We start from the raw sequence: 26,377 nt of genomic DNA on the forward strand, positions 1-26,377 counted from the left end.
GGTCGCTTCCCTGTATCCCCCCCGGGCCCTGTCCCGCCCTCTCTCTCCCCCCTCCTCCTCCTTCCACCCTCCGCCGCTCCCGCCACCTCCGGGGCCGTGCCCGCCCCCGCCGCGCCTGCGCGCCGCGTTCTGCGCTCTCATCATGGCGGCGCGGGGCCATGTGCAGGACCCCAACGACCGCCGCCTGCGGCCCATCTACGGTACGGCCTCCGCGGCGCCCCTCACGCCCCTCACGCCGCAACCCCCGAGGCCACAGGGCTCCCGCCGCCCCTCCCGGGGCGGCGGGAGCCCTGTGGCCTCGGGGGTTGCGGCCCCTCGGGGGGGGGGGGTGGTCTCCCCGCGGGTCCCCCCCCTCACAAGCGGGGATGAGTTGGAAGGAGTCCGGCTTCTGGTCGCCGGGTGTTCCGTGCAGTCGGCGTTGCTTTAAAGAGGTTTGGAGGCAGCGTTGTCCCTATGCAGATGTGGGGAGAAAGGGGGAGGATAAACGCTTCCGCGGGCTACGGTAGCGTTTCTTCCCTTAAAAAAAAAAAAAAAAAAAAAAAAAAAAATTGATGGAGGTTTTGGGGAAATGTTCCCGACTTGTTTTGTCGGCTCTCGCAACGCCGCGTTCGGGGCTGGACGTGCTTTGGGGTGGGCTTTGGGATGGCGCGGTCCGGGCTCTGCGTCCCCCGGTGGGCTCCAGGGAGAGGGAGGGGAGATGGTTTTGTTCGGTTAAAAGTGTTCAAGTTCGCTGCAGTTTGCCTTTATGTAACGTTTTTAAGTGTTTTTTTCCTTAGTTTGCTTGTCCGTGCTGTGATTGTCGGTTTTATTGGTGTGCGGTTATCTGTGTTATGACCCGGGTGAGAAGTGGTCTTAACAGAAAAATCTGGGTGAATTCAGCCGGTGTTGAAGCAGATGATGTTGAATGTCTCGTTGTGTTCGTTTCAGAGAGTGGAGCTTTTAGGGAGAGAGCTTTAGAATCTTTTTCTGCTCGTTCTGGAAAGGATTATCTGCAGTGTGAGGTTTGAATTCAGGCTGTGGTGCTGCAGAACCCAGAATAAAGTGTGTGTCCTTAGAGATGTAAATACACAACTTCCCCAGATCATCAGCTGGGGATGTGCAGCGGGAGGGCCGAGGTCTGGCTCTTGATTTAAACCAGTGTTTTCGCGTTTGTGCTGTGGTTCCCCAGAGTTCCTCGACAGCTCTGCTTATCTTTCATCTGGGCTCGTTCTGCCTTCACCTGAAAGTTCAGGTGTTGCATTTCCAGCCTCTGAACGTCCCCACCTACAGACCTGTGCCTGATGTGGGCTGGAGTTTATTTTCCTTTAGTTCCTTTGGAATGTGCCACCTACTCTGGCTTCCAACAAACTGACTTATTAGCAAAACACAGTCTCCTCATGCTGCAGTTTAGGGAGGTTTGTGGGTTATTTGGTTTACTTTGAGAGACCCAAAGCCGAGATGTTCAGCAACCTCAGACAGTGGTGGGTAATTTGTGTGTCAGTAAACTATGTGACACAGATCCTTGAATCAGAGTTTCTGATGTTCTGTTGCACATTTTTGAAGTCTCTTCACCGAGAAATCCCTCCTTAAGTTTAATGTTAAAGGTGATACACGGGTTCTCCTGAGTTAAAACACCCATGTGAAGACAAAGTATCGTGGCTTCAGACTGGATTTTGTGCAGCAATGTTTAGTTTTGGGGTGTGGAGATACTGCCTCGTTTGAGGCTTGCTCTGGATGGTCTCAGGAGCCCAATTAGCTCTGCTTTAAATCTGCAGCACACATTGGCTGTGGAAATAATGTGGGAGCTGCTGAATATAAATCTCATTAGCAGAGATGCACAGTTTGTACCATGTGCCCAGAAATCACCAAAGGTCACCTTTTTACTCAGTAAAAGAGTTCTGTCTCATAGTGGGAATGACAGTCTTGAGGAGAAAGAGGTGTGTAATGTAATTCCAGTTAACGGGAATGAACTCTGCTGATAGTTTGGCCACAGCAGTGTGAGCAGACCCTTCCCTTGGCACATGAAGGGGCAGCTAAGCTGGGTTTTGGTTTGGAAATAGGAATTTTTGAGGGACGGGAAGCACGCAGGGGTCATGTCTTGATCTAAAACTCCTTGCTTGTAATTATCTAATAACATGATGATCAATCCGAAAATTATAATTCCAAGCTAAAAAGGAGAAAATGGTCTCGAGGTGGGTTTTCTGCAGCTGAAGTTTCACTGGACAGTGGGATGTCCCCAAGGAAATATTGATGCTTCACACTTGTGTTTTCAGAAGCAGTCTGGTGGAAGCACAGTGGTGCTCTGTGAGGGGACAGGTTTGCTCTGCCTGGGGGATGGATGGTGTGGAGAAGAAGTTCTCACTGAACACTTTATTATAGAGTGTGATGTTAAGTTTGTAACCTCCTGCCTGTTAAAGTCACTGAAAGTCTCCCAAAGGCACACCCAATTAATTTCTCCTTTTCCTGCTGAAGCACTGGAGCTGCATTGCCAGCAAAAAGCTGTTGCTGCAGAATCCCTTCTATTATGTGTCTCTTTTGTTGCTGTCATGATCTGTGTGGAGTAATTACAAAAGCTTGTTTGTTTGAATGACTAAAACCAGCACAGTGAGATGAATCCTTCACCCACGAAGTGACACGTTTCCTGAACGTTTGGTTTAGGAGTAATTGTACAAGGAAAAGGTGGTTTGTGCTCCTGGTGTAAGAGCAGAGGGTAAAACTGGAGATGGCTTTGCAGAGTGGCCTTGTGCTGTGTGTAACACTGGCTGTGTTGTTCCTGTGCAGATTATCTGGATAATGGCAATAATAAAATGGCAATCCAGCAAGCGGATAAACTGCTCAAAAAGCACAAGGACCTTCACTGTGCCAAGGTAAGTGTGGCTTGGGGGCACCCACCTCGTTCTGTCTGAGGTGTTTCACTGTGATGTTCCAGAGACCAGTGTCTTCTGAACCCTCTGGAATCTCTCTGTCCTGATCCACGTGTCTCGTTTGCCTGAACTCGTACAGATCCTGTGGGTAGTGAGTGGAGTATTGGTTACACCCGAGCTCATTGTCTGGCTGTCAGCACCACCCAGACAACCTTGGCACATGGGCTGGGCCTCAGAAATGCCTCTTTGAGACCTCAGGTTGGGACACTTCTCTGTAGGAGCTTGCACCAAAACATCTCCTGAGGGGTGGAGTCTTTGTAAAACATACCAATTGAACAGGTTGCCCAGAGAAGCTGTGGCTGCCCCATCCCTGGGAGTGTCCAAGGCCAGGTTGGACAGGGCTTGGAGCAACCTGGGATAGTGGAAGGTGTCCCTGCCCATGGCAGGGGGTGGGACTGGATGAGCTTTAAGGTCCCTCCAACCCAAACCATTCTGGGATTTTGTGATTCCATAATTTTGGAGGCATTTGCTCTTCTGCTTCTTGTCCTCTCCCTCCTTGCAGTGCCCTGGTGAAGGAAAGGCAGTTCTGTCCTTCACTTTTCCGAACATGTGACTCTCTTTCTACTTTCCTCATTTCCCTGGGGGTTTCCCTCTACAGGTCACACCACTTCTATGTCCTGAAAGCTTCCCAAGCTGCAGAGAGTGTCATTGACCTGAATCTCATTTATGTCACTTCTCTCTGGCCAGTTATTGAAAAGAAACAAATGAAAATGGGCAGGACTGGCCAGTGTTCAGCCTGCAGGGAGAGAAAGCCCAGTGGCAGGTGATGCTGGAGCAGCCTGGATATTTGGTAGGAAATCAGATCCCCCTCTTTGATGCAGCCTGGATTTGGGAGTTTTTCTTTACAGCCATATGGGTTAGAAGCTTAATAAAAGCTGAAGTTCTGTAGGAGAAACAGGGTGGTTGGGCAAAGTTTGACGAGGAACGAGAGGATTTCCACTGGTAATTGCAAATCCTGAGAGCTGCCTGTGTTGTGTCCACAGGTTCTGAAGGCCATTGGCTTGCAGAGGACTGGCAAGCAGGATGAAGCCTATGCTCTGGCACAAGAAGTAGCAGCACTTGAACCCACAGATGATAATTCCTTGCAGGCACTAACCATCCTGTACCGGGAAATGCACCGACGTGAGTTTGTTCCTTTGCCTGCCTTAAAAATCTCAATTATTTACGTTCTGCCAGAAGTTTGTGGGACCCACTGTGGTGGGAAACATGCAAAATCCAGAGTTTGTGTCTGTGAGAGGCTGCAAGGGACTCAGAGAATTTAAATGATGCCTGTAAGGCTCCAGTGATCTCCATAAAGCTAAAAAAACCTTGTTCAGGTTTCTCATTAACATGATTGTGTAACAGTTCCTAAATGAAGCAGGTTGATAATCATCCAGCAGCCTGTGAGTTCACTTTTTGTTAACGAAACTATTGGGATTTGTTGTCAGTAGATGTGGCAGAGATTGCAAATCAGTGGGTTGTGGTTTGGAGTGTGTTTGGTGCTGTGATGTAGTCGAGGGGTTCAGGCTCAGGAAACTGGGTGAGAAACAGGAGGGAAATCCTGCCCTCCCAGTTTGACCACAGCAGCTTTTCAGTCTGGTTCCTCATAGTGATTCTCTGTTTTAAAAGTGCTAAATCATGACTGTTGGAGTGATGGAGTAAAGCTTCATGTGCTTTCCTGAAAGAAGCCAGACTTTATACCCTGCTTATGTGCAGCTCTGAACACTTGTTGTCCCTGGCAGCTCCTTGTGGGGTGGTGTTGGTACCAGTATTTATTGTTGAATTGCTGGAGAAACGACCATGAGGTGAAACAGCTGCTGCAGAAATGGCTGTTTGGTGTCAGTCTGCAATTGCTGATGCTCTCCCAGTTTGTTTGTGGAGTTAAAGCATCATTTCTTAAATAACACCAAATTTCTGTGTGTATTTGTGACTTCAGTAGAAACTCCTGTGAATGTCAAGAGCCTTTCTGTGATACCACACAACTTGCATAAGGTCTTAAGCTGAGCTTTATAACTTTTAGGTTTATAACTCAGAAACTTGTGGGTGTGAGGCACTTTTGGTCCTGCAAGGAAATTGGAATTAGATGTTTATATCTGTGTGTCAAGTATTTCTAAACTATGAAAGAAACTATGAAAGAAAAATTACTTTTAGTTTTCTAATACTACACTGAGCTACAGTTTTATGTGTAAGGAAAAGATCTGGAAGGATGAAAATGTAAGAAAGTTTTGCATGTTATAATATCAGAAGTATTTTGTCATGATAGACCTATTATCAAAAAGTATAGTCTGGAATAATTGTTTAGAATACCGAAATAGGCAATTGGGAAGTAACAGGATATAATTAATATAAGTCAAACTGTGATAATAATAATTAGTTTAATATCAGGCTCTGAAAGTGTTGGGTTTGATACATAATTCACGTGGAGCAGTAGAAATCTTCATTAAGTTTAATGCTCCAAATTAGATAAACTTTCTTAAGAAAAAGGCTTAAAATTCTGAACTGAACAGTTCAATTGTTGCTGTTTAACTCCATTTTGATTTGACTCTATTTTGAGGTTGGTTTGGGGTTTTTTAAGCACTTTTCTCCTTTGCCTGCTGTTTGTAGTGCCTGGGGGCCAGGACACCATTCCTGTGGGTGCTGGGTGTAATTAGGGTGATTTCAGAGCATCACCAATGCTCTTTAGGCAGCTGTGCTTTAAAATATTCCCAAATTTGTCTTAACTCAAGCATCTGGTTTTGATTTAGCTGAACTGGTGACTAAACTGTACGAGGCAGCTGTAAAGAAGGTTCCCAACAGTGAGGAGTATCACTCTCACCTCTTCATGGCCTATGCCAGGGTTGGGGAGTACAAGAAGATGCAACAGGTACGAGCAACAACTGGTGTTTGGCTATTTTAAGGTGTATTTTTCTGTATTTCTTACTGTCAGTGCCTTGTCACGTTACAAGGAATCTTCCAAAAGCTGAGCTTGGTTAGTGCAGAAGTTAAACTCTGTGTTGGTTTTTACAGAAAGGCTTAAAACCCCATTTTTTAAAGGTCTGGTTGTCTAAAGAGAAAAGCTTTCTTTCCTTAAAGCTGTGCCTTCAGCTGGTCTGTGCTGGCAGTGTATTACAAGGAATTCTGGAATAGACGAAAATATAGAGCAAGATCTTCTGATCCCTGTTTTCACACTTGATTTCCTCCTTAGTTCTCTGTTATTTGGGAAGAGTAATCTCGCCCATGCTCTTAGTGTGGCATCCAACATACAGCTAGGCTTGTATTGGTGGAATTCAGTGAAGAAAAACTAAATGGCACTAATTGCTAATTCTGTGTTGTCACTGCCATCATTGCTGTCTGTCATGAGAGCTTGGAAAGAAATATATTTCAGGAATGATGAAACTTTTGGCTTCTATTTTTCAGGCTGGAATGGCACTTTATAAGATTGTACCCAAAAATCCGTATTATTTCTGGTCTGTGATGAGCCTGATCATGCAGGTGTGTACAGTGTTGAGTTTGTCTGATACAGGAATGTTCTGAATGAAAACATTAGAGATTAAGTAAAATGGTGTTTGACCTGTTCCTGGGTGGTGCTGGGAGAAGGGCTGAGCCCTCCTTAAGTAGCACTATTGTTGTGGTCCAAAATGAATGCTGGAGTGTTTTTATAATGCAGTTTAACTGTTGCCTTACCATGTTTATACAACTGAATTATTCTCTGAGCTGGACTAATATCTTACTGTCGTTTTAGTAGAGAGATAATGAATAAATCCTCAAATATCTGCAGTTTCTCAGTCAGAACTGTTCCTCTCTAATGAAATTATAAAGGCTCTTGGAGGGAAAAAATGAGAGCTCTGGACTTGGCCGAGTCTGCAGGAATAGACACAGATCAGCTGTGCTGCTCTTAGTTGAGACAGAGATTTGGGCACTAATCAGACACAAAATCAAACAAAAAAATAAGCATGAGGGGCATTAATCACATTCTCTAAAATACTGTGCTGTGGAACACACAAATATGTTCTGGCTCCATGGTTTTTACCGTGAGTGTTGTGTGCTCAGATGTGCAAATCTCTGGTCAATATAATCAAAAACGAGCTTTTCTGTATGTCACTAATTTTACTGCTCCTTTTCCCAGAGCAGTTGCACTCTGCAGGTCACAGGAGGCAGCTCTGGATGAGTGGTTGGGGGGGGTTGAAGCACCGGGGTTGTTTTTTTTCTTCTTCCAAAGTGAAAAATGCAGTGGGTGGGACAGGACAAAAAGTTGCTGTGCTGTTCCAATAATCCTTCTCTCCCTCAGTCCATCTCAGCACAGGATGAAAACCTCTCCAAGACCATGTTTTTGCCACTGGCTGAGAGAATGGTGGAAAAAATGGTGAAGGAGGATAAGATTGAAGCTGAGGCTGAAGTAAGGCTCGGGGATACTTTCAGCTTGATTTGAGCTTTGTTGAGACAAGCAGTGCACTGGGAAGTTGATTATTTTAACAGTTTTCCAAGATAATAATCAGTAATGTTTTGGAAGTAAATGTGGATGGAGTGGAACAGAAGGAAAACCAAGAGCAGGGGGTTAAGAGGGATTTGGAATTGTGTGGCCAAGGCAGATTTTTGGCATTTCATTTGACTGATGAAGTGCTTTGCTCCCTGTGAGGCCCCAAGAAAAACCTGAGGACTAAGAATGGAAAAAAGACCTACATTTCAGAGTTCTTCACCCTTTGGGATACTAAAGATAACTGTGCAGGCCTGGTGTCTCCTATTTTATTTTTTGGCACACCTGTGTATCGTTTTCCCAGCAAATTTCACTGCAGTCTAATCTTTCTTTTAAGGTTGAGCTGTACTACATGATTCTGGAACGTTTGGAGAAGTACAAGGAAGCCTTAGACGTTGTGAGAGGAAAACTGGGAGGTAATTTATTCTGTTAATAAATCAGAGTTGTGTGGAGGACACAGAGTTCTCCTTTGCTTCAGACTTGCCCACTGCTTCCAGAAAAAAATAGTAATGTTTTAGGAAGCCTGACTTAGCACCAATTTCAAACCTTGGTGCAAACTCTGGAAGTTTTTGTGCCACCTGGTTTTACCCACTTGTTTATGGAATTTAAACATTATTCAGTGGTGGATTTTGCAGTAGTAAATTGATATTGTGCTTATTTGTTGTAGCTGCCATTTAAAAGAAAAAATGAAGTTTCTAATACCCTTTCTGAGGATTGACATGGAGTTTTAAGGAGTTGGGATATGACGGTTTCCGTAGGAAATCTCTCTCTCTGACCTCTCTCCTGTTCTCTTACACTGTTTTGCATGCTGGGCTATAATAAGCAGCTTTCTGCAGCAGGCAGAGAAGGAAAGCAGTGCTGACATGAGGTTCCCTTGTGTTTGTGGTGCAGAGAAGCTGACCAGTGAGCTCCAGAGCCGGGAGAACAAGTGCATGGCCATGTACAAGAAGCTGCGGCGGTGGCCCGAGTGCAACGCGCTGTCCAGGCGGCTGCTGCTCAAAAAGTGAGGGGGTGGTGCTGCAGTCCTGCCAAAACGTGGATGAAAAATCCCTGCTTGGTTGTGGATTGCCTTGTTTAGTGGCTTTCTGGGGTTAAAAGAGAAGAATATCAAAGGATCTCAAAGCTTTATGCTCCAAAGCCTGAGGGGAAGGGTGGCAGGGTGGAATGGTGAAGGGATGTGGGGAAGGGCACGGGGCTGCAGGTGCTGCTTTTTCAAGCAGGATTTAGCAACAGTAATTAATGCAGTAAAGTGTTGTTACCTCCTTATTTCTAAAGGCCGTGCTGATTGTCCAGCTCTGACAGAGGGGAGGAGAACTGCATTTACATTTCATTTTCTGTAACTTTATTTCTCTCACTTGGCCAGACTTCACAGTGAGAAATGCACGTGGTGCTTGGAACAGATGCACCAGGAGACAGAACATTCCAGTCTGATCAGATCTGTCTCAGAACTGTCAGGAGAGATGTGTTGTTTGCTTTTTGAGTTTAGCTCTGCCCTCATCTTAGATATAAGTTAAATACAGAAGAGAAACTTCTGCCTTTGCATTTTGTGGGGATGTTGCTGAGCTGTGGAATGTAAATGTGAGGAGGAAAGCTTGCCTCAATTTTGTATTGAAATTTGATACATTTCAAGAAATTCAGGATGATGGAGTTCTTAAGATGTGAGACCTTTTGGAGGGAAAATGATTTTATTATTGCAGTTGGGTTTTTCCTGTGATATGATGATGTGCCATTCCTTAAGTTTATCTTTGGCAAGGAATGCAGTTCTAGCTGTGAATTACTGTCTTGGCAATTCCCTAAATTTTGTCCTGTGCCTGATTTTTGTTTCAGCTCAGATGATTGGCAGTTTTATATAACTTACTTTGATTCAGTGTTTCAACTCATTGATGAGTCCTGGACACCTCCAGCAGAAGAAGAGCAGTAAGTTGCCAGTTTTACTGTGGTTTTGTTTGCCCTCCATGCTACAATAAATTGTTTGTGTCCATATATTCAATATTTGGGTGACTCCTTGACATCACACCCCAAATGATGTGTTTTCCCTGCTTTGTTTCATGTGTGCTCCTTGCTTTTATCTGGAGTCTGGCAATTATTGGAAACAGCTGTTTGTGCACTGTAGAACTCTTCCAGTTAATATTTTCCGTGGTGATGGATTTAGTGGATTTTAGATTTCCTTAAGAGTATCCTGGGAGTGCTGAGTGTGTGTTATCCCTGCTCTCACGCTGGGAAAAATCCAAGAAGCTTTTGTCTCTAATTCCCAGCTCTCTGGAAGGAGAGGTGCACTGTTCTGTGGAACAAGCTGTGGAGTTTATAGAGGAGAGGATCACAGAGGAGTCCAAGAGCTCTCGGCCGCTCCGGGGACCATATTTAGCCAAACTGGAGCTGATCAGGCGTCTGAGACACAGAGGCTGCAATGATGAATATAAACTAGGTAAGAGCCATGGCTGGGGGAGGAATCCAGCTTTTGGAGAGAGAGAAAAACTTGGAACACTCAGTTAAACACAATGTCTGTGACGAAAACATACCTGCTGTTCTCTGTGTAAAGAATTTTGAAAGCATTAAAGGGTGAGCCCTGAAGAAAGGCAGGTAGTTCAGACTAGTCCAGGCTTGGAAAAGCCAGCAGGGAAGTTCTCAGGACCTCTGGGATTTAGGAGCAGTCACTGACACTGTGTTCCTGCTGCTCTGCTCTTTGGAAAGTCCAGCTGTTAACGCTGCAGTCTTTGGAGGTGGGGGGAGTTCATTTAAGTTTTTTGGGTTTGCTTTTTAAAAACTCGCATTTAAAAGTGGCATTTAGGCAATCAGTGAAAGAGAACGTGATTAGAGCAACATCTGTGCTTCTTACTAGTTCTTTTTGTGTTTCCATCCAAAAATAAGTTGTGGTTAGATAAGCAGAGGCTGGGTGTGCATTCCTGTATTGCTGAGCACTTATCTGCCAGAGGAGCTTGAATGAAGCCCTTGGGGTGGTTTTTTTGTGTCCTTGGTTACCAGAGACATTGAGCCTCTGTTAAAATCTGCAGCTCTGTTTTCTAAATCACTCTGTAATCTTGAAGGGGGGAAAAAAAAGCGTGAACAGATTTCTCAGAGTGATTTTACAGATTCAACTCGTACTGGAGCGTGTTAAAAAGGTGGACTGGGCTTTTCCCTAGGTGATCCAGAAGAGCTAATGTTCCAATACTTCAAAAAATTTGGGGACAAACCCTGCTGTTTTACTGATCTCAAAGTATTTGTGGATCTCCTCTCACCCAGCCAATACTCAAAGGTAAGGAAAGATAAAGTGTGGCAGGAACTGCAGTGGATGTTTGCACTCTGGTGCTTTTATCTTAAAATACCTGTGGATCATATGGAAAGACTGCCAACATCAAATTTTTTTTTTTCTGTTTAAAATTCAGAGAACTCTTTGTGCTGTAGAAAATACTGTGAACATCTGAACACTGAGCAGTTTCATTCTGAGGATTTTTACTGGAGGTTTAAAGCTGAGTTTGATCCTGCAGAGTCTCAGATCTTGTATTCCTTTGGCATTTTTATTACCATTTCAAGGTATCAGGTGTCAGGCTTTGAGCTCAAACTTCTCTCTTTAGTGGGAAAAAGCTGTTCCCTCATCCCATGCAGGGAGGGTGTCCCAGAGATGCTTTGCTTGGCTCTGGCAGTGCCAAAGAATGGACGCATTGATGCTGCTTGAGGGGTGATGGAGAGACCTACGGCAGTTTTTTCCAGAATCTCTCTCTGAAACAGCTCTCTGGGACTGAAAAGCCCATTTGTGCAGAGTCATGAGCAGCCCTGAATGACTTCAGCAGCTGGGAATCCTGTCACTCACCCTGGTGTTTGTCTGGGCCATTGTGTGCAGGGATCACTGCTGGGGAGGGCAGGGAATCCGGGATCAGCCACAGACTGGGAGAAAATGTTGGTAAACAAAGTGTAGATAACGTGGTTCTTTAGTTTATTACAATGTTTTTGAGGGCTAATACAGCTCTTCCCACTCATGAGAGGTGGCCCTGGCATGGGCAGATGGCTGCTGATGTTTTATGTTTAAAGGTGTGGTTTTTACCCCACTGGCAAGAGATTTGGTCAGAAGGATATTTAACTCCTGGTTCTGGAAATGGTGATACTGTTGTCAGGTAACCCTGAAGTACTGATCAGGTTTAATCCTAACTTTCCAGGAAACAAACTCTAAACCAGGAGTGGAAAGAATGATATTCAATAATAGTTTAGGTGACAGTTTTGTCCCAGTGCTTGTAAGACCATGGCTTTGAATAAGTTCTCTAAAACTTTGTCTGGCCTTAAAACTGCTGCTGATTTACTGAATAAATTCTGGAATATATATCGTGTCAAACTGATGGATTGGAAGGTTTTGCCAGTGTTTGGTTGTTTTCTGACTGTGTCTAAAGCAGCATCTGCAGCAGTTTAACTCGGTCAAGGGCACGAGTAGTTGAGGAGGTTTTGTGGTGCTGAAGGGCTGATGAGTTTTGAAATTACAGTTACAGTTCAGTAGCTGGGAAGGTGGAGATCTTGCTGGGCCACTGACATGTGAGATATTCCAGAAATAATGGTCATGACACCAGTCTTGACTTCGAGAGGTGTAAATTGGAGTATAGAGCCAAGTGATGTGGTTGACCTTGCTCAGCTTGGCAAACCCTCAAACTACAAAAGATCTGTCAGCAATCTCCAGCCTGTTCTGTGGGAAAACGGGAACTGGTGTGTGTGGTGCCTGGTGTTGCTCCTCTCTGGCTGTGAAGCTTTTGGCCTCAGGCTTGCATTTGATGCAGTTCCTTTGTGTCAATACCAAGTGCAGTAAAGCTGAGTTCTTTGGCTTTAACTCAGTTTTAAATTTGCCCTAAAATCCAACAGTGTTCACAATAAGAAACTGGTGTCCAGCCCTTGGCTGTGTGTGGGGAGTACTCCTCTGTCTCCCATTAAAACAGCAAACAAAGAGGCTGCTTTTCTGACAACTTAATTCAAGCAAGAAGTCATTAATCAAAACTGATGACCTCACATTACTTCAGAGCTGAGGGAAAATGTAACAGCTCGTGCAAAACCACGCTTGCCTGGAAGTGTGCTGTGAAGCCTTTCAGCAACTAATTATTTTAATTGCATCTGTTATTACTGGGAGTGTTAACAGGTGCTTGAACTCCCTGGTGTGTCAATGCATTGGAAACCTGCCCCTGATTTTCTTTTTTTCTTCCATCTGTTTGATGAAACTTAATAAAAGCTATTGAGTGCAACTAGAGCTGTGTGCTCAAGAATTAAAAAATAGCAAAGTTAAGTATCTTTAACCACTGATTCAGTGTGACATCAAGGTTGATATTGATACATCATTCATGTGGAGCAGTAGAAATCTTCGTTCAGTTTAATGCTTCAAATTAGATAAACTTTCTTAAGAAAGACTTAAAATTCTCCTGAATAGTTCAAATGCTGCTGTTTAACTCCATTTTGAGATTAGTTTGGGATTTTTAAGCACTTTTGCCCTCTGCCTGCCCTTTGTAGTGCTTGGGGGCCAGGGTCCCATTTCTGTGGCTGAGGAGTGTGATTAGTTTGCTGTTCAGAGCATCACTGATGTGACTGATTCAATGTTTCCACCTTGCTCTTTTGGCTTGGTTTGAGGGGGGAAATGATGCTTTGCCCTCAGGATTGACCCCCAGTGTTTCTCTCCCAGTTCATCCAGCAGCTGCTGGAGGTGATCCCCCTGTCAGCAGCGGCCGAGAACGAGGTGGCCCTTCCAGGGGACATCAAGGCCCTGCAGCAGCACCTGTGTGTGGTGCAGCTCTCCAGGCTCCTGGGCATCTACCACGCCATGGACAAGAAGGAGAAGCTGACGGTGGTGCGGGAGCTGATGTTCAGATACCGCCATGGGTTGGAGTTCGGTGAGGAACATCTGTAACCTGATCCTGCAGCTCAGTGCTGAGAACACTTGGCTTCCTCCTTGTCATTATAGCCTCGGCTAAACCTGAATTTCCTTTAGGGTTTTTTTGTAATTTTAATGTATTTTAAAGATAAACAAGACTTTCCAGGGTAGTTTTTACTTTGTAAAAGCCATGCTTTATCACTGGTGTGCACAGAACAAATACCTGGGCCAGGAGTATTAATTAGTTAATCTTGCAGTTGTGGGAGAGTCCTTTCTTCTTCCAGCAGATTTAATGTATGAAGTGCCCCAAAATCCACTCAGTGATAAACAAATGCAGCGTGTATGAAGTTGCTTGAGTTTTTAAGACACTTCTGATTCTGATTTTATAAATTAATTTTATAAATTAAACTGTGTTATAATCCACATATATGGATGTGTCACTTGACAATGCTGCCTGTGAGATCAGCTGACAGCACAGTTAGTAACTTTCTTTTTTCTTTTTAGGGAAATCTTGTTTGAAAACTGAATTGCAGTTTTCAGATTACTACTGCCTGCTTGCAGTTCACCTGCTGCTTGATCTGTGGCTGGAAGGTACGTTCCCAAAATTGTGCCCTGCTTATGACCACCCTGGATGGTTGGGTGGGGGGACTCTGTCTCTGTGGGCAGTGAGTACCTGGCATGGCCTGTAGCTTTCTGGGGTTGTTTTTTGGCAATATGGGGTATTTGAGGAGTCCCTGTTCAGCTGGTGTTTGACCTGAATCTCACTGACCTCTAAAGGGATTTAATTTTTCTGATTAATTCCTTGTTTCTCTCCCTTTGCACGAGCTCTGCTGACAACTCCTTTCTGATATGAGAAGTGTTTTAGGAGCATTCCTTCCCCTTCCTGACATACTTTGTCTTTTGGATCCCTGGTTTCTAGACCTGCTGGGACCTGCTCCATGTCTTGAGTATTGCTGTACTCCAAAACCTCTTCTTCGTGTCTCTTAGTCCCACAGTGTCCAGTGGTGGATGTCCATGGGCACTGTTTATATTCCATATAGTTTTCAGTAGTGCCTTTGTCTTTCCTGAGGAAGATTTAGTCCTTAACCTGAGTAAAGCCATGGTCAGGCTCCTGGCAGGTCACTGGTGGACATGGGCTCTTGAATTCCTGGCTCTTTTGCATAATGCTTGGGATTGCTCTGTATGTGTAAACTAGAATTCCCAGTCAGTGCAGGATCCATCAGGGAGGGTCACTTTGCCTGCAGTGGGTTCACTGTGAGGGCTGTGCTCTGTGCAGATGTGAGCTGGGTATTCCCTGTGAGGAATTGCTCCCCCATTCCCTCAGGGAGCAGCAGTAGTGCTGGACAGGTGTTACACTGTGCCATCTGCACTTGTAAATCCCTGGCACCGTTTGGGGAGGTGTGTAACACCGGGAAGCTCCAGTCCCAGAGGGAATTGTGCTGAGGGCTGTTGGGTGCCTCTCTCTGCTCACACCTGTGTTCTGTGTGTCTGCAGGTGAAGAGGCAGCTGTGTGGCAGTGCCTGACTCTGCTGGAGGAGGGGTTGGCTCACAGTCCTTCCAATGCTCAGTTTAAGTTGCTGCTCATCCGGATCTACTGCCGGCTCGGGGCGTTCGAACCCGTGGCTGAGCTCTACTCCAGCCTCGATGCCAAGCACATCCAGCACGACACCATCGGGTGGGTGGTACATACTGAGAATAATCCCTGCTGCTGCTGACCCTCAGAACCCCTTCTGAGACCTGCACTTTGCTCTGCCACCCAAAACAGAGCAGATTATCAGTTTTTCATATGCTGTGTAAAAGTGTTTTGGGGGTTTTGAGACACATCCACTCCCCTGTTTGTGGAGTATCTTTCCTGTGTTGGATTTTCAGAGAATTAACTGAGTATTAACTAATCTGGAGGAAATTTGTGAAACATCTATCTTGATGCTAGTCATAGCTTGGTTTTCCAGTTTGTGGTGTTGCTCAGGAAGGCTTGGGAACGTTAGTTAAAGCAAACACACCAAATGGCTTTGGATGGTGTTTGGGGGCATCTGACTGAGTAAAGCTCTTGCCACACTTGAGGTGGATGGAGGAACTCCAACTCCTCACATACTATTTTAAAAAAAAATTAAAAATTCCTTCCTCTACTTTTCAAACTTAAACTTGAATATGAAAGTTGTTAATGTGAATGCTGTTAAATCTCCACATTTCCCCTGGAAGCTGGGCTGTGCTGCAGCTGTCTGGGGTTGGGGTCCCAGGGCTGGGGCTGACATTGCTGTGTTTGCTGCAGGTATCTCCTGACACGCTACGCCGAGTCCCTGGGCCATTATGCTGCTGCATCCCAATCCTGCAATTTTGCACTCAGGTTTTTCCACTCCAACCAGAAAGATGTAAGTTGAAAGAAACCTTTGTGACCTTGTAACAGGGCACATGTCAAAGAGACTTGGAGAAGCCTGTGGAAGGGCTTATGGAAATGCAGGTTAATAACATGATAGCAAGGAGGAATAGTACGTGCAACTTTGTAGTAAAGGTTGCCTCAACCTATGTTTCTTACTGCAGGAATTTGCAACTTACTGTTACATGAGGTTTTGCTTTAGCTTTCTTTTTATTAAAACCAGTTTTAATGCTCGTCAAAAAACCCAGATATGATTACTTTTAAATCAATGGTTTGTGATTTTATGCAGTAATTGAAGTGAAATGTTGTGTGGCAAAAAAACCCTGGTGTCATAAAACTGGCATTTTGGACAGTCATGGAGCAGCCAGGGGTGGTGGCTCAGGATGGGGTGGCACATTATGAATCCTTTATGTTACAATCACTGACTCAATGATGGCTGTGCTGGGCACACAGGGATTGTGGGGGGTGCACATCTTTATAAAGGGACCACCCCATTCTGAGGAGTGGGAATATATCCTGTGTGTTTATATTGTACAGTTTGGTCACTGTTGAGAGGTAGGTGAAGAAATTGGTTTTTAATTCCTAAGAAACAAAGGTGCATTTCAGTGGCAAATGGCTAAATTGGCTCCAAAGGCTCTGCAGTGACACAACTTGCTTTCCCACTCTTCCAGCAATAGATAAAAACACAGGAGTTGTCTGAACTGAACAGTAAAGAATCCCTGAGAATTCCCCTTGCTGTGTTGGCAGCCCAAGTGATTCCCAGGTACATGATTCCCATTTCCCTTCCCTGTGCCTGGAAGGGAGATGCTGAGTTCCTGTGACCTGTGTCTGACACAGGAATTTGCTGGATGCACAGAGCAGCACATGGATTGTACGATGGGTTGGGAGCTCGCTCTGCTTTGCATCCCTCATTTGCTTGTTGTTTAACTGATTCCTCTTGCTGTAAGAGGCTTTGGATTCCTGGGAGTGAAGCTCTGGATCCAGATTTTATCCTGTGTGTCTATTGCTGGTAGTGGCAGCTTTTTTTTTTTTTTTTGGTGAGGTGTAACTTTTCAGTCTTGTTTAAAAGTCATTTGGTGGATGTTAGTGAAAAGCATCCCTAGAACCAACTGTGTGAATAAAACACACGACTGCTGGGTACAGGTGAGAAAAGCGAATCGGAAAAACTATGGAATGTGACTCGTCTGCTTGGGAACACTGCATTGGAAAGCATCAAGAAATCACCTTTCCATGGAAAACAATCAAGTAATTCAGGTGTGGTTCCCTGGGAAGCAGGTTGTTCTCTTTGGCATCAGTGATAAAAGTTCTTGTGGCAGAGAAGAGCTGGTTGTCTCCAGTAGCTCAACACCTGTACACAGATGAAGATGGCATCATTCCAAGTGCTGTTGGCAGGAAAATGCTACTCAACTCGTGTTCCAGAAATCCTGAAAAGGTGTTGCCTGAACAGTTCGACCTTGCTGCTACACCTTAAAATACTGGAATTGCAAGAGGGGCACAAGTGGTGCAGTAGAATGTTAGAATTCTTCATGTGACAAGATGAGGATGCAACTGGAACCCACTCACATCATGTCTTGCCTTGGAGACAGAGTGTGGTGACCAAAGGACCATGAGCTGTTGTTGCTCCCAGGTAGCCAAATCTCTCCTGTGTTCTGGACACTTCCAGTGGTTGTATCCTTAAGATCCTTTTGTTGGGTGGTGCCTCAAAAGCTGTACTTGCAAATAGGAAGTGTCCTTTAAACCAAGCGTGAGGTGCAAATTGCTGGAGATGAGGGCTCAGTTCAGGGTCCCTTTCACTGAGGATGATGTTGTGGCAAGAGAGGGGGTGAAGAAAGGGGTTCCTTGCCATAAGACATGTCCTGAGCATCAAAAGGTCAGGATCTGATACCAGTTTCTTTGCTGCTGGGGTTGCCCCTTTGTGCTCAGGGTCCTGACAGCAGCTTCCCCTTCAAGCCCTGTGACCACATCTAACTGCAGTGTTAAAGGAGGACTATCCTTCAAAAATTCCCATTTTCCAGGATTTCTAGTGCTGCCTGCTCCTCCCTAGGTCACTGTTGAGAGAGATGCAGTGTCTTCCAGCACAGAGCCTGTGTCCTGTGCAATGCTGTGCAGGAAGTGTGGGATGTAAACTAAGTGGTCTGGTATAAAAATAGAGCTCCTGAATCACACTGATTGCTTTGGATAAATCCATTTTCCTTCTTGCTGAACTTCACAGCCTGACGTGAATCCTGTTTGAGTGGGTCCCACGGAACAGCCGTTTAGGATGCTGTGCAATGCTGTATTTCTCTCAGGGAGAGGATGCCAAGGACAGGGAGGAGAGAGGAGGCAGCATTGCTATATTTGGCCAGAACTAAAATCCTTCTCAAGTCCTCCTTCAACTGTGCAGAACCCCAAGTAATCTCTAACTCTCTTGTGTCCGTCCGTCTCTGATTTGTGCAGATACTGCAGGCAAACAGCACCAACGTGGCCTGGGGGGATTTAAAATCCACGCCGATGAGTTGAATTAGCACCCATAGCCCAGTCCTGCAGCCTGACAAGCACCTCTGCAAGGCTGGTTATCACAGGGTATGTTGTTGAATATTTGGCATCTTTTTTTCATACATTGCAAATGACCAAATTTCTTAGGGGAAAATACAAAAAAAAAAATAGTTTTTCATGTTGGAGGGAAATAAAAGGTGATTTTGATCTGTAAGTGCTGCCTTCTGGTCTCTCAAAGCCTTCCAGACAGGTCAAGTCTGTCAGGACCATATAAAATTGGCCTTTTCTTGGTGCTTCTCATCTTCAGTGCAGTTCAGAATCTTGTTCAGAAGAAAATACTTGATTTGCCAGAATTTCTCATTTGTAGAGTAATTCTGATGCTAAAAAATACAGCCACCTCTCAAGGCTGGGAGCAGAAATAGTTCACTCTGTCTCTACACTTCAGACATTTTCATTATAACACTGTGCTTGTTTGGGGCTCCTTCATCACATAAATCTCCTTTTTGGAGATTGCCTGGACTGTGAAATATTGGCTGCCTGCCTTTATTGCTGCATTTCATCAGAGGGGAAGCAAAGTATCCCATGGACCTTGAGAGCTTCCTTTGGTGTTTGTATTGTAACATGTACACACTGTGTGATACTGTATTCAAAACTCTAATAAAAAAAGAGAAACAAATAAAAAAATGTGTGAGTAATTTTTTTTTTTTTTAAATCTATGTTGTGGTGATATGTGATGCACATCCAAGTGAGTTCCAGAAAATCTGGGATATCTTTCTTTTGCCTGGAAGTATTTCTCATAACGAAGCAAGGATTTAATTATTTGGAAAAAAAAAAAAAAAAAGGAAGGGGGAAAAAAGCTTTCCAAAATCATCTCTTCAGCCTGTGGTGACAGGAACATGATGCTTAGTGTTGGTTTGGTTGTTAAATCTCATTAGTGTTGGTTGGGTTGTTAAAACCCACTGCCTCTGGAGTATCTGGGCATTCCCAAATTAAAGTAGCAAAGGGGATGACTTGGAGAAGTGCAGACTTCTCCTGGGGACTGAAGATCTGTCAGGTTGTGATCTCTGGGTGCATAAATCCTCAGAAAAGCAGTTTCTTGGCAGTGACCTTGTTAAAGGTGGTTATTCCCATTTTGGGGCAGTGACTAACACAGGACTGCTGTGTGTTCTCTTCCAGACCTCAGAATACATCATCCAAGCCTACAAGTACGGGGCGTTTGAGAAGATCCCGGAATTCATTGCCTTCAGGAACAGGCTGAACTCTTCCCTTCACTTCGCCCAAGTTCGCACAGAGCGGATGTTGTTGGACCTCTTACTTGAAGCAAATATGTGAGTTCAGCACCTGGTGGGGGGGACTGGGGGGTTTGTGCATGGGCAGAACACGGGTCAAGTTAGACCTTGGGGAGCTGCACCTGCAGCTCTGGCAGAAACATCTCTCTCCTCCTGGTGCTCCTCTCTGCCTTTAATGGTCTCAGGTTGTGCTGAGGAGGTTGAGATTAGATACTAGGAAAAATTCTTTCATGGAAGGGGTTGTCAAGCATTGGAACAGGCTGCCTGGGGAAGTGGTGGAGTCACCATCCCTGGAAGTGTTCAAAAAACATGTAAATGTGGCACTTTGAGGACATGGTTTGGTGGTGAACATGGTGGTGGTGCTGAGCTGGTGGTTGGACTTGATGATCTTGGAGGTCTTTTCTAACTGTAAGATTTTAATCTTATTTTAATTTGCTTTTCCTTCATATCCTTGTCAGTGCCACATGTGTGCCACACTCCTGCCATCAGCAGAGCTGCACAGTGGGCAGAACATGGTCTGTTAGTGAGCTGTGATTTCTCTTTCCAGTGATCAGATGTTTGATTTAATGCTTGTTCTTATGTCCAGATCAACCAGTTTAGAAGAAAGTATAAAGTCCATGAGTCTGAGCCCAGAGGAGGATGACATTCCATGGAAAGATTTGCGTGACAACAGGGACCTGACAGTCTTGTTTAGCTGGGATCCAAAAGACAGGTGAGTAGAAATACCCTCAACTCTAGAGTCACCCTATTTCCTTACAACACACATGGCAAAGAAATTCCTTCCAGGGCAACAAAATTTAATGTTCCCTGGGCTGACTGACTGCAGACTTAACAAGCACCATCCATCATTTCTAGCAGTGCTGCCTTTTTATATATTAATAGTTTTCTTAATTTCTGGCCACTCCTTCATCTTCATCCATTCTAGGAGAGCTTTGGGTAGGCTTTTGTGCCTGAGGAAAGCTTTAGCTGCTGTGCAGAGTTGGAGCATTTCCCTGACAGCCTTTGGTGCCTTTCTGTAGGGACATTTCTGAAGAACATAGGAAGCTCTCACTGGAGGAAGAAACCCTGTGGTTGCGGATCCGGTCCTTGACTTTGAGGCTGGTGAGCGGCCTCCCGACTCTGAGCCACACCATCCAACCAAAGAACTCGGAAAAGACTGCAGAGAACGGCGTCTCCTCCAGGATTGACACCATCAGATCCCTGCTCCAGCAGCTGGAAGCGGCGGCGGATTCAGGGAAGAAGTTTCTAGAACAAAAAATTCAGGTACCACTGAGGCCAAAGCTCTTCCTGAATGTGAAACTGTGAATGTGAGCAGAGATCCTGCATTGTGTAACACCCCGCAGGCTGCACAGTGCACTTACCTGCCCCTGGGTTTGTGGGGTGTGAATGTGACTGGGAGATGTGCCAAACTCTGGGTTTGAGATGAGGAAAAGCTGCAACACCTTTATCTTTTTCTTTGCTTCTTGCCTAGTATCCTGTCCTTGGCCCTCCTCCCACCCGAATGGCTGGCTTCTTCAGCAATGGCAGCTGTCAGTGCCAGACTAGCTTGTTTTATCTTGTTAGTGATATTTATGAACTAGATACCAATGGCTTAGGTAAGTGTTTGGGGGCAGGGGTTTCACCAGATTGCCGTGGCGGGTGGGAGGGAGTGAGATGTGTCTCTGTTTGGTTTGAAAGCTGCTGGGCGTTGGATGATGTGGACCCAAAACTGTTACTTGTGTGTTAATTTTCTGTCTGACACTGAATTATCTGGGAGCCAGTGCCTTCATTTAGTGTTTTATGCAAGTCTTTGTTGTTGTACAGTGTATATTGACGTAATTCTGGCTCCTCTTTGAAAGCAGTTGCATTTGCTTTTGACTGCTGACACTGAATTACATTTAAATGTCTCTTGGTTTTCTGGAAGCAGAAAATACAGAAATTTGTGGCTTATCATTTTGTATTTCTATTTCTTTGCAGAAGATTCAGCAGAAATCCAGGAAAGAATAGGGAATAGTTTCAAGTCTTTAGTAGAACGCCTGACAGGTAAATGGTAATTCCAGAACAGACACTGGTAGCTAAGGCAGTGCTTCCTGCTCCTCTGAGGATGCTGCAGGGCTGGGATGTGTTATTGCACCTGCAGACTGTGAAAGAAGGCTGAGATGGCCCTTGGCTTGTCTGATTGAAGCTGATGCATGCTCAGAATGTCCCTGTCCTGTCACTGCACTTCCCCTGCAGCCCGGTCTGGCAAATCCTGTCTCCCCTGGGCCAGGGGGGCTGATGAAAGGTGTGGAGATGCTGTTTGTAGTGAAGCACAATTCAGAGGAAGTGTGAGAGCTGGACCTTCTCATCAACTGCTTAGTGGGCAGTCCCCTCCCAGCTCTGAACGCTGCACTGAGATATGTCATGTACAGAAAATATGCAGTTATGGTGCTCTACTTTGTCCTTTTTCTTTCTTCTTTTCAGATTTGTTCAATAAATGTAAAGGTGATTTGATTGAAGTCAGAGATGGCACCTTGAAAACTCATCCAAACCTGTTAGAAAACTTAGTCTTCTTTGTTGAGGTATTTTGGGTGTTTTGGAAACCAGAAATTTGGGAGGACGGGGGGTAGAAATGTTGGGACTGAAACACAGTGAAAGTTTGATCTCAGTCACTCATGAGAGCAGAGATTTTGTTGCATATTCCATCTATTGTGCATCTTACCAGTAGGAACACTAAAATGAGTTTAGAAGCCTCCTGTAAATGCAACCTGTAACACGTTTGTCCCTTTTTTCCAGACGATCTCCATTGCCCTGTGGGTATCAAGTTACTGTGACAGTGTCCTCCGACCTTTTAAATCCAACCTGCAAAAAAAGAAGAAGAAAAAAAAAGAAAGCAGTGTAGCTATGGTACAGACAATAATTCTTCTTTCCTCCCCTACCCCCAATCACAGCTTATTTATACTGAAAGAAAAATCAGCATAGATAACATGAGCATAAACTGGTTTTCGTAACCTCTGCCTTGTGGAGGCTGACGTGGGGTAAAGGTGACTCAGGGCTAATTTTTGGAAGTGCTGTTTAAAATCCAATGGTCATGTGGCCCATGTGACATCATGTGACAGCTTTTTAAGGGGAAACACTAAAGTCTAGAGTGTCACAGACCTTGAATGCACTACAGTAAACTTGTTAGCTGGGGAGTGTTTATCTGGGTAGGTAAAATATAGCTTAGCACTGGGGAGAAGGGATAGAATGATGCTACAATGTGAGCTGTCAGATAGAATGGACATTAGTATGTGTTTATAAATTAAAGATATGTATTTGTTTTTATAGCCACCTGTATTTACCCACTTCCTGGATTATGTAACTGAACTACAGACATTAACTTCCAATGTAATAGATCATATCAAAGGGCTTGAAATAATTCTGACTGCACTAAAACTTGAAGAGCTGTCCCTCAAGGACACTCTGCTTTTACAGGTAAGAGATACCCTTTGTAAACACCATGGTCCTCACGAATTTCTTGTCAGTGTTTGAGATGGTGGATGAAGTTTAAAGGGGGGATTTAAACAGTTGCTGTGCAGTGAATTATTTCTCTTTTACATTTTGCAGGAAGAAAAAAAGTTTACAAAGACTGTACAAGGGAAGGTCCAGAGCAGTTACCATCACTCAGTTCAGGAAATTGGGGAGCTGCTGAAAAAGAGACTCGATACCATTAAAAAACTAAAGATTTGAGAAATGCATCCTTGACAGACTCCACAGGGGAGTGACACCAGAGTCCCAGACAGAAGCAACATCCACTATACCATCACTTTAATCCAGAACTTCCTCATAATGCATGAAGGACTTAAAATCATGAAACAATTTTTTTAGGTATTACAGATCTATTGAGCTGATTTAAATTATTGTACATAAATGAGAAGCAGGGACCCTTCACCGGGGTTTGACCACTTTTTATACATGTTCATAAGCATATTGCAACAGGAGAAAATTAACTTTCTTCCCTTCTGATCTCTAGAAACAACTGGAGATGGTCTTTAGAAGCAGCAATAGAAATCCAGTGTAAAGCATCTTTCTCCAAGGAGTTGTATTTTCATCACCATACAGTGTTTATAATTTTTGTATGGTCCTTGCCTTAGAAATGCAGGAATTGTAGATGTCCACGTTCAGCCGCCTCTAATGAGATGAGCCTGGTTTGGAGCTGCCTATTTTGTCTGCAGAGCACCTGGTCCTACTGAAAGAATTCCATGTGTTGGTCCGTCAGGGAGAGGTGAGGCCACATGGGAGAACTCCCTCGGCTGGGACTCAGCTGGTTCCTCTGAGGAGAGAATGGAGGGAGGAGGTGTCCGTGCACACGCTGTGTTTTCACGCTCAGAGAAACTGCCAATGTGATGAGGAGCAAACTTCAGAGGGAGATGAGAACGGGTGTTTCAGCAAAAAAAGGACAAACCCAGAGACCTTGTATATAACATGTGCAGTGAAGTCTGACACTGCTGGTATCATGTCAGTTTAACGTAAAACAGCAACAGTCATGACTTTTAAAAAGTGTATTTAGATTACTGAAACTTTAAGACTTCAATATTTTAATAGAAATGAAATCCTATTGGCTTTGGTTTTAAGTTGGCAGAGGTGACTTTTGCTTCCGCTGTGGAACGAGGCTGAGAACCCTTTTTGCAGCTGTAGCTTGCTTTTTGCAGTTGAACTTTGATTATTCCAGTACTGGCTCATTAAGCTTTCTGTTAGAAAGTGTGATCATATCATCTGCTCCCACAGAATCTGCATTTCTGCTGGGTTTTTTCATTTTAAAGGAGCAATGCAGCCTAGAAGTGATAGGCAAAAAAAGTTCATGTACCTGCAAAATAAGGGACAGGTCAGATTCCACAGATTCCTCATCTGATTTAAAGCAGCAGGTATCCAAGGTCTAGATTTAAAGCTTTGGGAGAGCTGACTGCCTTTGTCATCTCTTTTGTTTTGTTAGCAATGCTAGAATGTTGATGAGACTATTTTTTTAATAAATCCCCTCTATTAAAAAAAAAAAAAAGTCCCATAGCTGCTCTTGCTGGATTTAGTTTTGCTTTGCCCCATCCTGAAAGGGAAAGGAATGTCTGCAGGTTGTCAAATTGTCATGGATGTCCTGATGGTTTACTCATGATGTCTGGTAAGTGCTCTGGGCTGGAGGAATACCAAAATGTGTTAAGTCTGTTTTATAGTAATACTTCTCCGGGGGGAAAAAAAAAAAAAAGAAAAGGAAAAAACAAAACTGAACTCTTATATGTTGTATAGAAATATCTTTTTTGAAAGAAAGGTGTGCTCCTTAAATTAAAGCAACACTGGTGACCTAAGTCGGTGCTTTCAGATGTGCAGGGTGAGTGAAAACAGCCCCGGTGTGAGATGGTGCCAGTTGGGAGCAGCACTGAGCCAAAACCAGGCACTGCCCTTCTCAGTCACAGGGGCAAAGTGTCCCTGCTGCTGTCCCTGTCCCCTCCTTCCCCAGGCTTTGCTAATTCCAGAGGCTTTGCACGAACACCAGCACTGAATGCAAGGTTGTCACAGTGCCCTCAGCCAGAGGGGAAGGGGACAGTCCAGGGGCTGATCCTTGCTGGGCTTTCCTTCCATTGCTGCTGCACCAGGTTGAACTCAACCGGTTGTGTCAATAAGCAACGATGACACAAGTGAAGTGTGAGGTAACACGACCACGTTTAAAATCCTCCTGTGGGCTGAAAGCAGAACTTAGGTTAAAAAAAGGTTTTCTGCATCAGCTCCCTTGAAAGCAGAATTGAAACTGCTGTGGGGGACGTGTGTCATCTGGGATGAGATGGAATCATGGCTCACTCCCCGTCCCAGTGCTGGCAGCACAGGGGGAACAGTGACTGTTTCAGTGTTACCTGCTCTCCTCGTTCCAGTTTTCCAGCCACTGCTGAGCGATAACCTTGTCAAACAGAATTTTTGGATTACTCGGTGTTTTTTAAAACCATATGCCATCCTTTCCCAAGCTGTAGTTTCTCTTTAGGAGGAAGTGGTGTACAAAGATGACTCTGTACTGACTGACTGGGGGCTTGGTTGAGGGAGAATTTCTCTCCCCTTATAAATTGTGTACAGTTAAATATATTATATATTTCTTACGAAAGAGCATTTCCCCTCCAGAATATGTCCCACAGGGACCTGATACGAAATTCAAGCTATAACCCATTGCTGCTGTTCCCTTTCTTCCACCCTTAGGATTTGTTTTTGTTTGTTTTGGATTTTTCTTTTTTTGGGTGATGAATTGAAAAACATACCTAGAAGAAGCTACCAAGACTACTGTTTACAGACTGAAAAAAATACTGCTTTTGTACTACTGGGATCATGAGCCACGATCCTTTTACAGATTTCCTCAACTCCTCTCGGCTTAAAATCAGTGTCTGATGTAGATAAAGGTTGGAAATCTCCTACCCTGCTCTGTCTACACACAGGACAAACTGTACGATGCTTGTTTGTGTTGCCCATCATTTTTGTACTTTTTAACTGTTCAAAAATTGCATTTATATTTTGCAATCCTTGATAATCATGACTTTATTTTAACCGCTAGTAAACTTAGGGAATTTTTTGTTGTTGTTGTTGTATTTGCAGCCTTATCTGAACTTTCTCTTCCTTGATTCCTGTTAATTTATGACTGTAGGAGATGTGTACGCCTCGGCCTTCTACGGACTTAAGTGACACAACTGCAACTGAACTGCTTTAAACTGGATGGGTTTATAATTTATATAAAAGTCAGTTTCGTTACAAATCAGTATTGCTGCCTCTCATTTCTCTGTCTGGATGCAATCAAAGTGCTCATCTCCACTATGTTTGTAAGCCCTTGGGTGAAGCCAGATTGTGCTGGTGCAGCACAAGCAGAAAATCAAATTACCTGCAAAGGGGGAGGTTGGAAAGACGAGGGGAGGGAATCCTCAGTGATGTCTGCTGGGGGAGGGGGCTGGGATGTGTCAGTGCTTTGACATGATGATCTGTCAGCCTGCTCTTCATGCTTTATGCATCGCTGGCTGAAATGCATGCAAGTCCTTCGGTGCAGGAGATCTCCCCTGGTTATAACACAAAAAAACCCGCCCTGTCTGAGGGGGCTGTGGCAGTGCTATGGCA

The 26,377-nt window shown here is 44.5% G+C and overlaps 1 protein-coding gene across 2 annotated transcripts; it reads left to right on the plus strand.

The window, feature by feature from the left end:
• The first annotated feature begins 105 nt into the window (after nt 1-105).
• Nucleotides 106-26,030, plus strand: NAA25 (N-alpha-acetyltransferase 25, NatB auxiliary subunit). Of its 2 annotated transcripts, none has more exons than XM_027714894.2 (24): nt 106-200; nt 2,761-2,846; nt 3,887-4,025; nt 5,627-5,745; nt 6,279-6,353; nt 7,150-7,257; nt 7,673-7,751; nt 8,227-8,338; nt 9,163-9,252; nt 9,591-9,760; nt 10,476-10,588; nt 12,980-13,187; nt 13,673-13,759; nt 14,663-14,843; nt 15,438-15,537; nt 19,194-19,345; nt 19,893-20,018; nt 20,326-20,569; nt 20,778-20,901; nt 21,263-21,328; nt 21,749-21,846; nt 22,061-22,171; nt 22,592-22,738; nt 22,871-26,030. In XM_027714894.2, exons 1-24 carry the CDS (start codon nt 143-145, stop codon nt 22,991-22,993), a joined length of 2,916 nt encoding a protein of 971 aa, XP_027570695.1. In that variant the 5' UTR covers nt 106-142; the 3' UTR covers nt 22,994-26,030. The 2 variants fall into 2 exon arrangements, with proteins under 2 accessions (XP_027570695.1, XP_027570697.1); XM_027714896.2 differs by lacking the exon at nt 106-200 and adding an exon at nt 379-431 and having other exon boundaries at nt 22,871-22,993.
• Nucleotides 26,031-26,377: the final 347 nt, after the last annotated feature.

This window comes from Pipra filicauda, unplaced genomic scaffold (assembly GCF_003945595.2).
Source record: "Pipra filicauda isolate LSUMZ 115617 unplaced genomic scaffold, ASM394559v2 scaffold192_size1418226_pilon, whole genome shotgun sequence".
In the NCBI taxonomy this organism is placed as follows: Eukaryota; Metazoa; Chordata; class Aves; order Passeriformes; family Pipridae; genus Pipra; species Pipra filicauda.

Excerpts from the sequence above, each read along its gene's own strand:
- NAA25 (XM_027714894.2), top strand. The coding sequence starts at position 143 with ATGGCGGCGCGGGGCCATGTGCAGGACCCCAACGACCGCCGCCTGCGG. Across the intron at positions 5,746-6,278 it reads AGTACAAGAAGATGCAACAG|GCTGGAATGGCACTTTATAA; the intron begins GTACGAGCAACA and ends TCTATTTTTCAG. Across the intron at positions 22,739-22,870 it reads AGGACACTCTGCTTTTACAG|GAAGAAAAAAAGTTTACAAA; the intron begins GTAAGAGATACC and ends TACATTTTGCAG.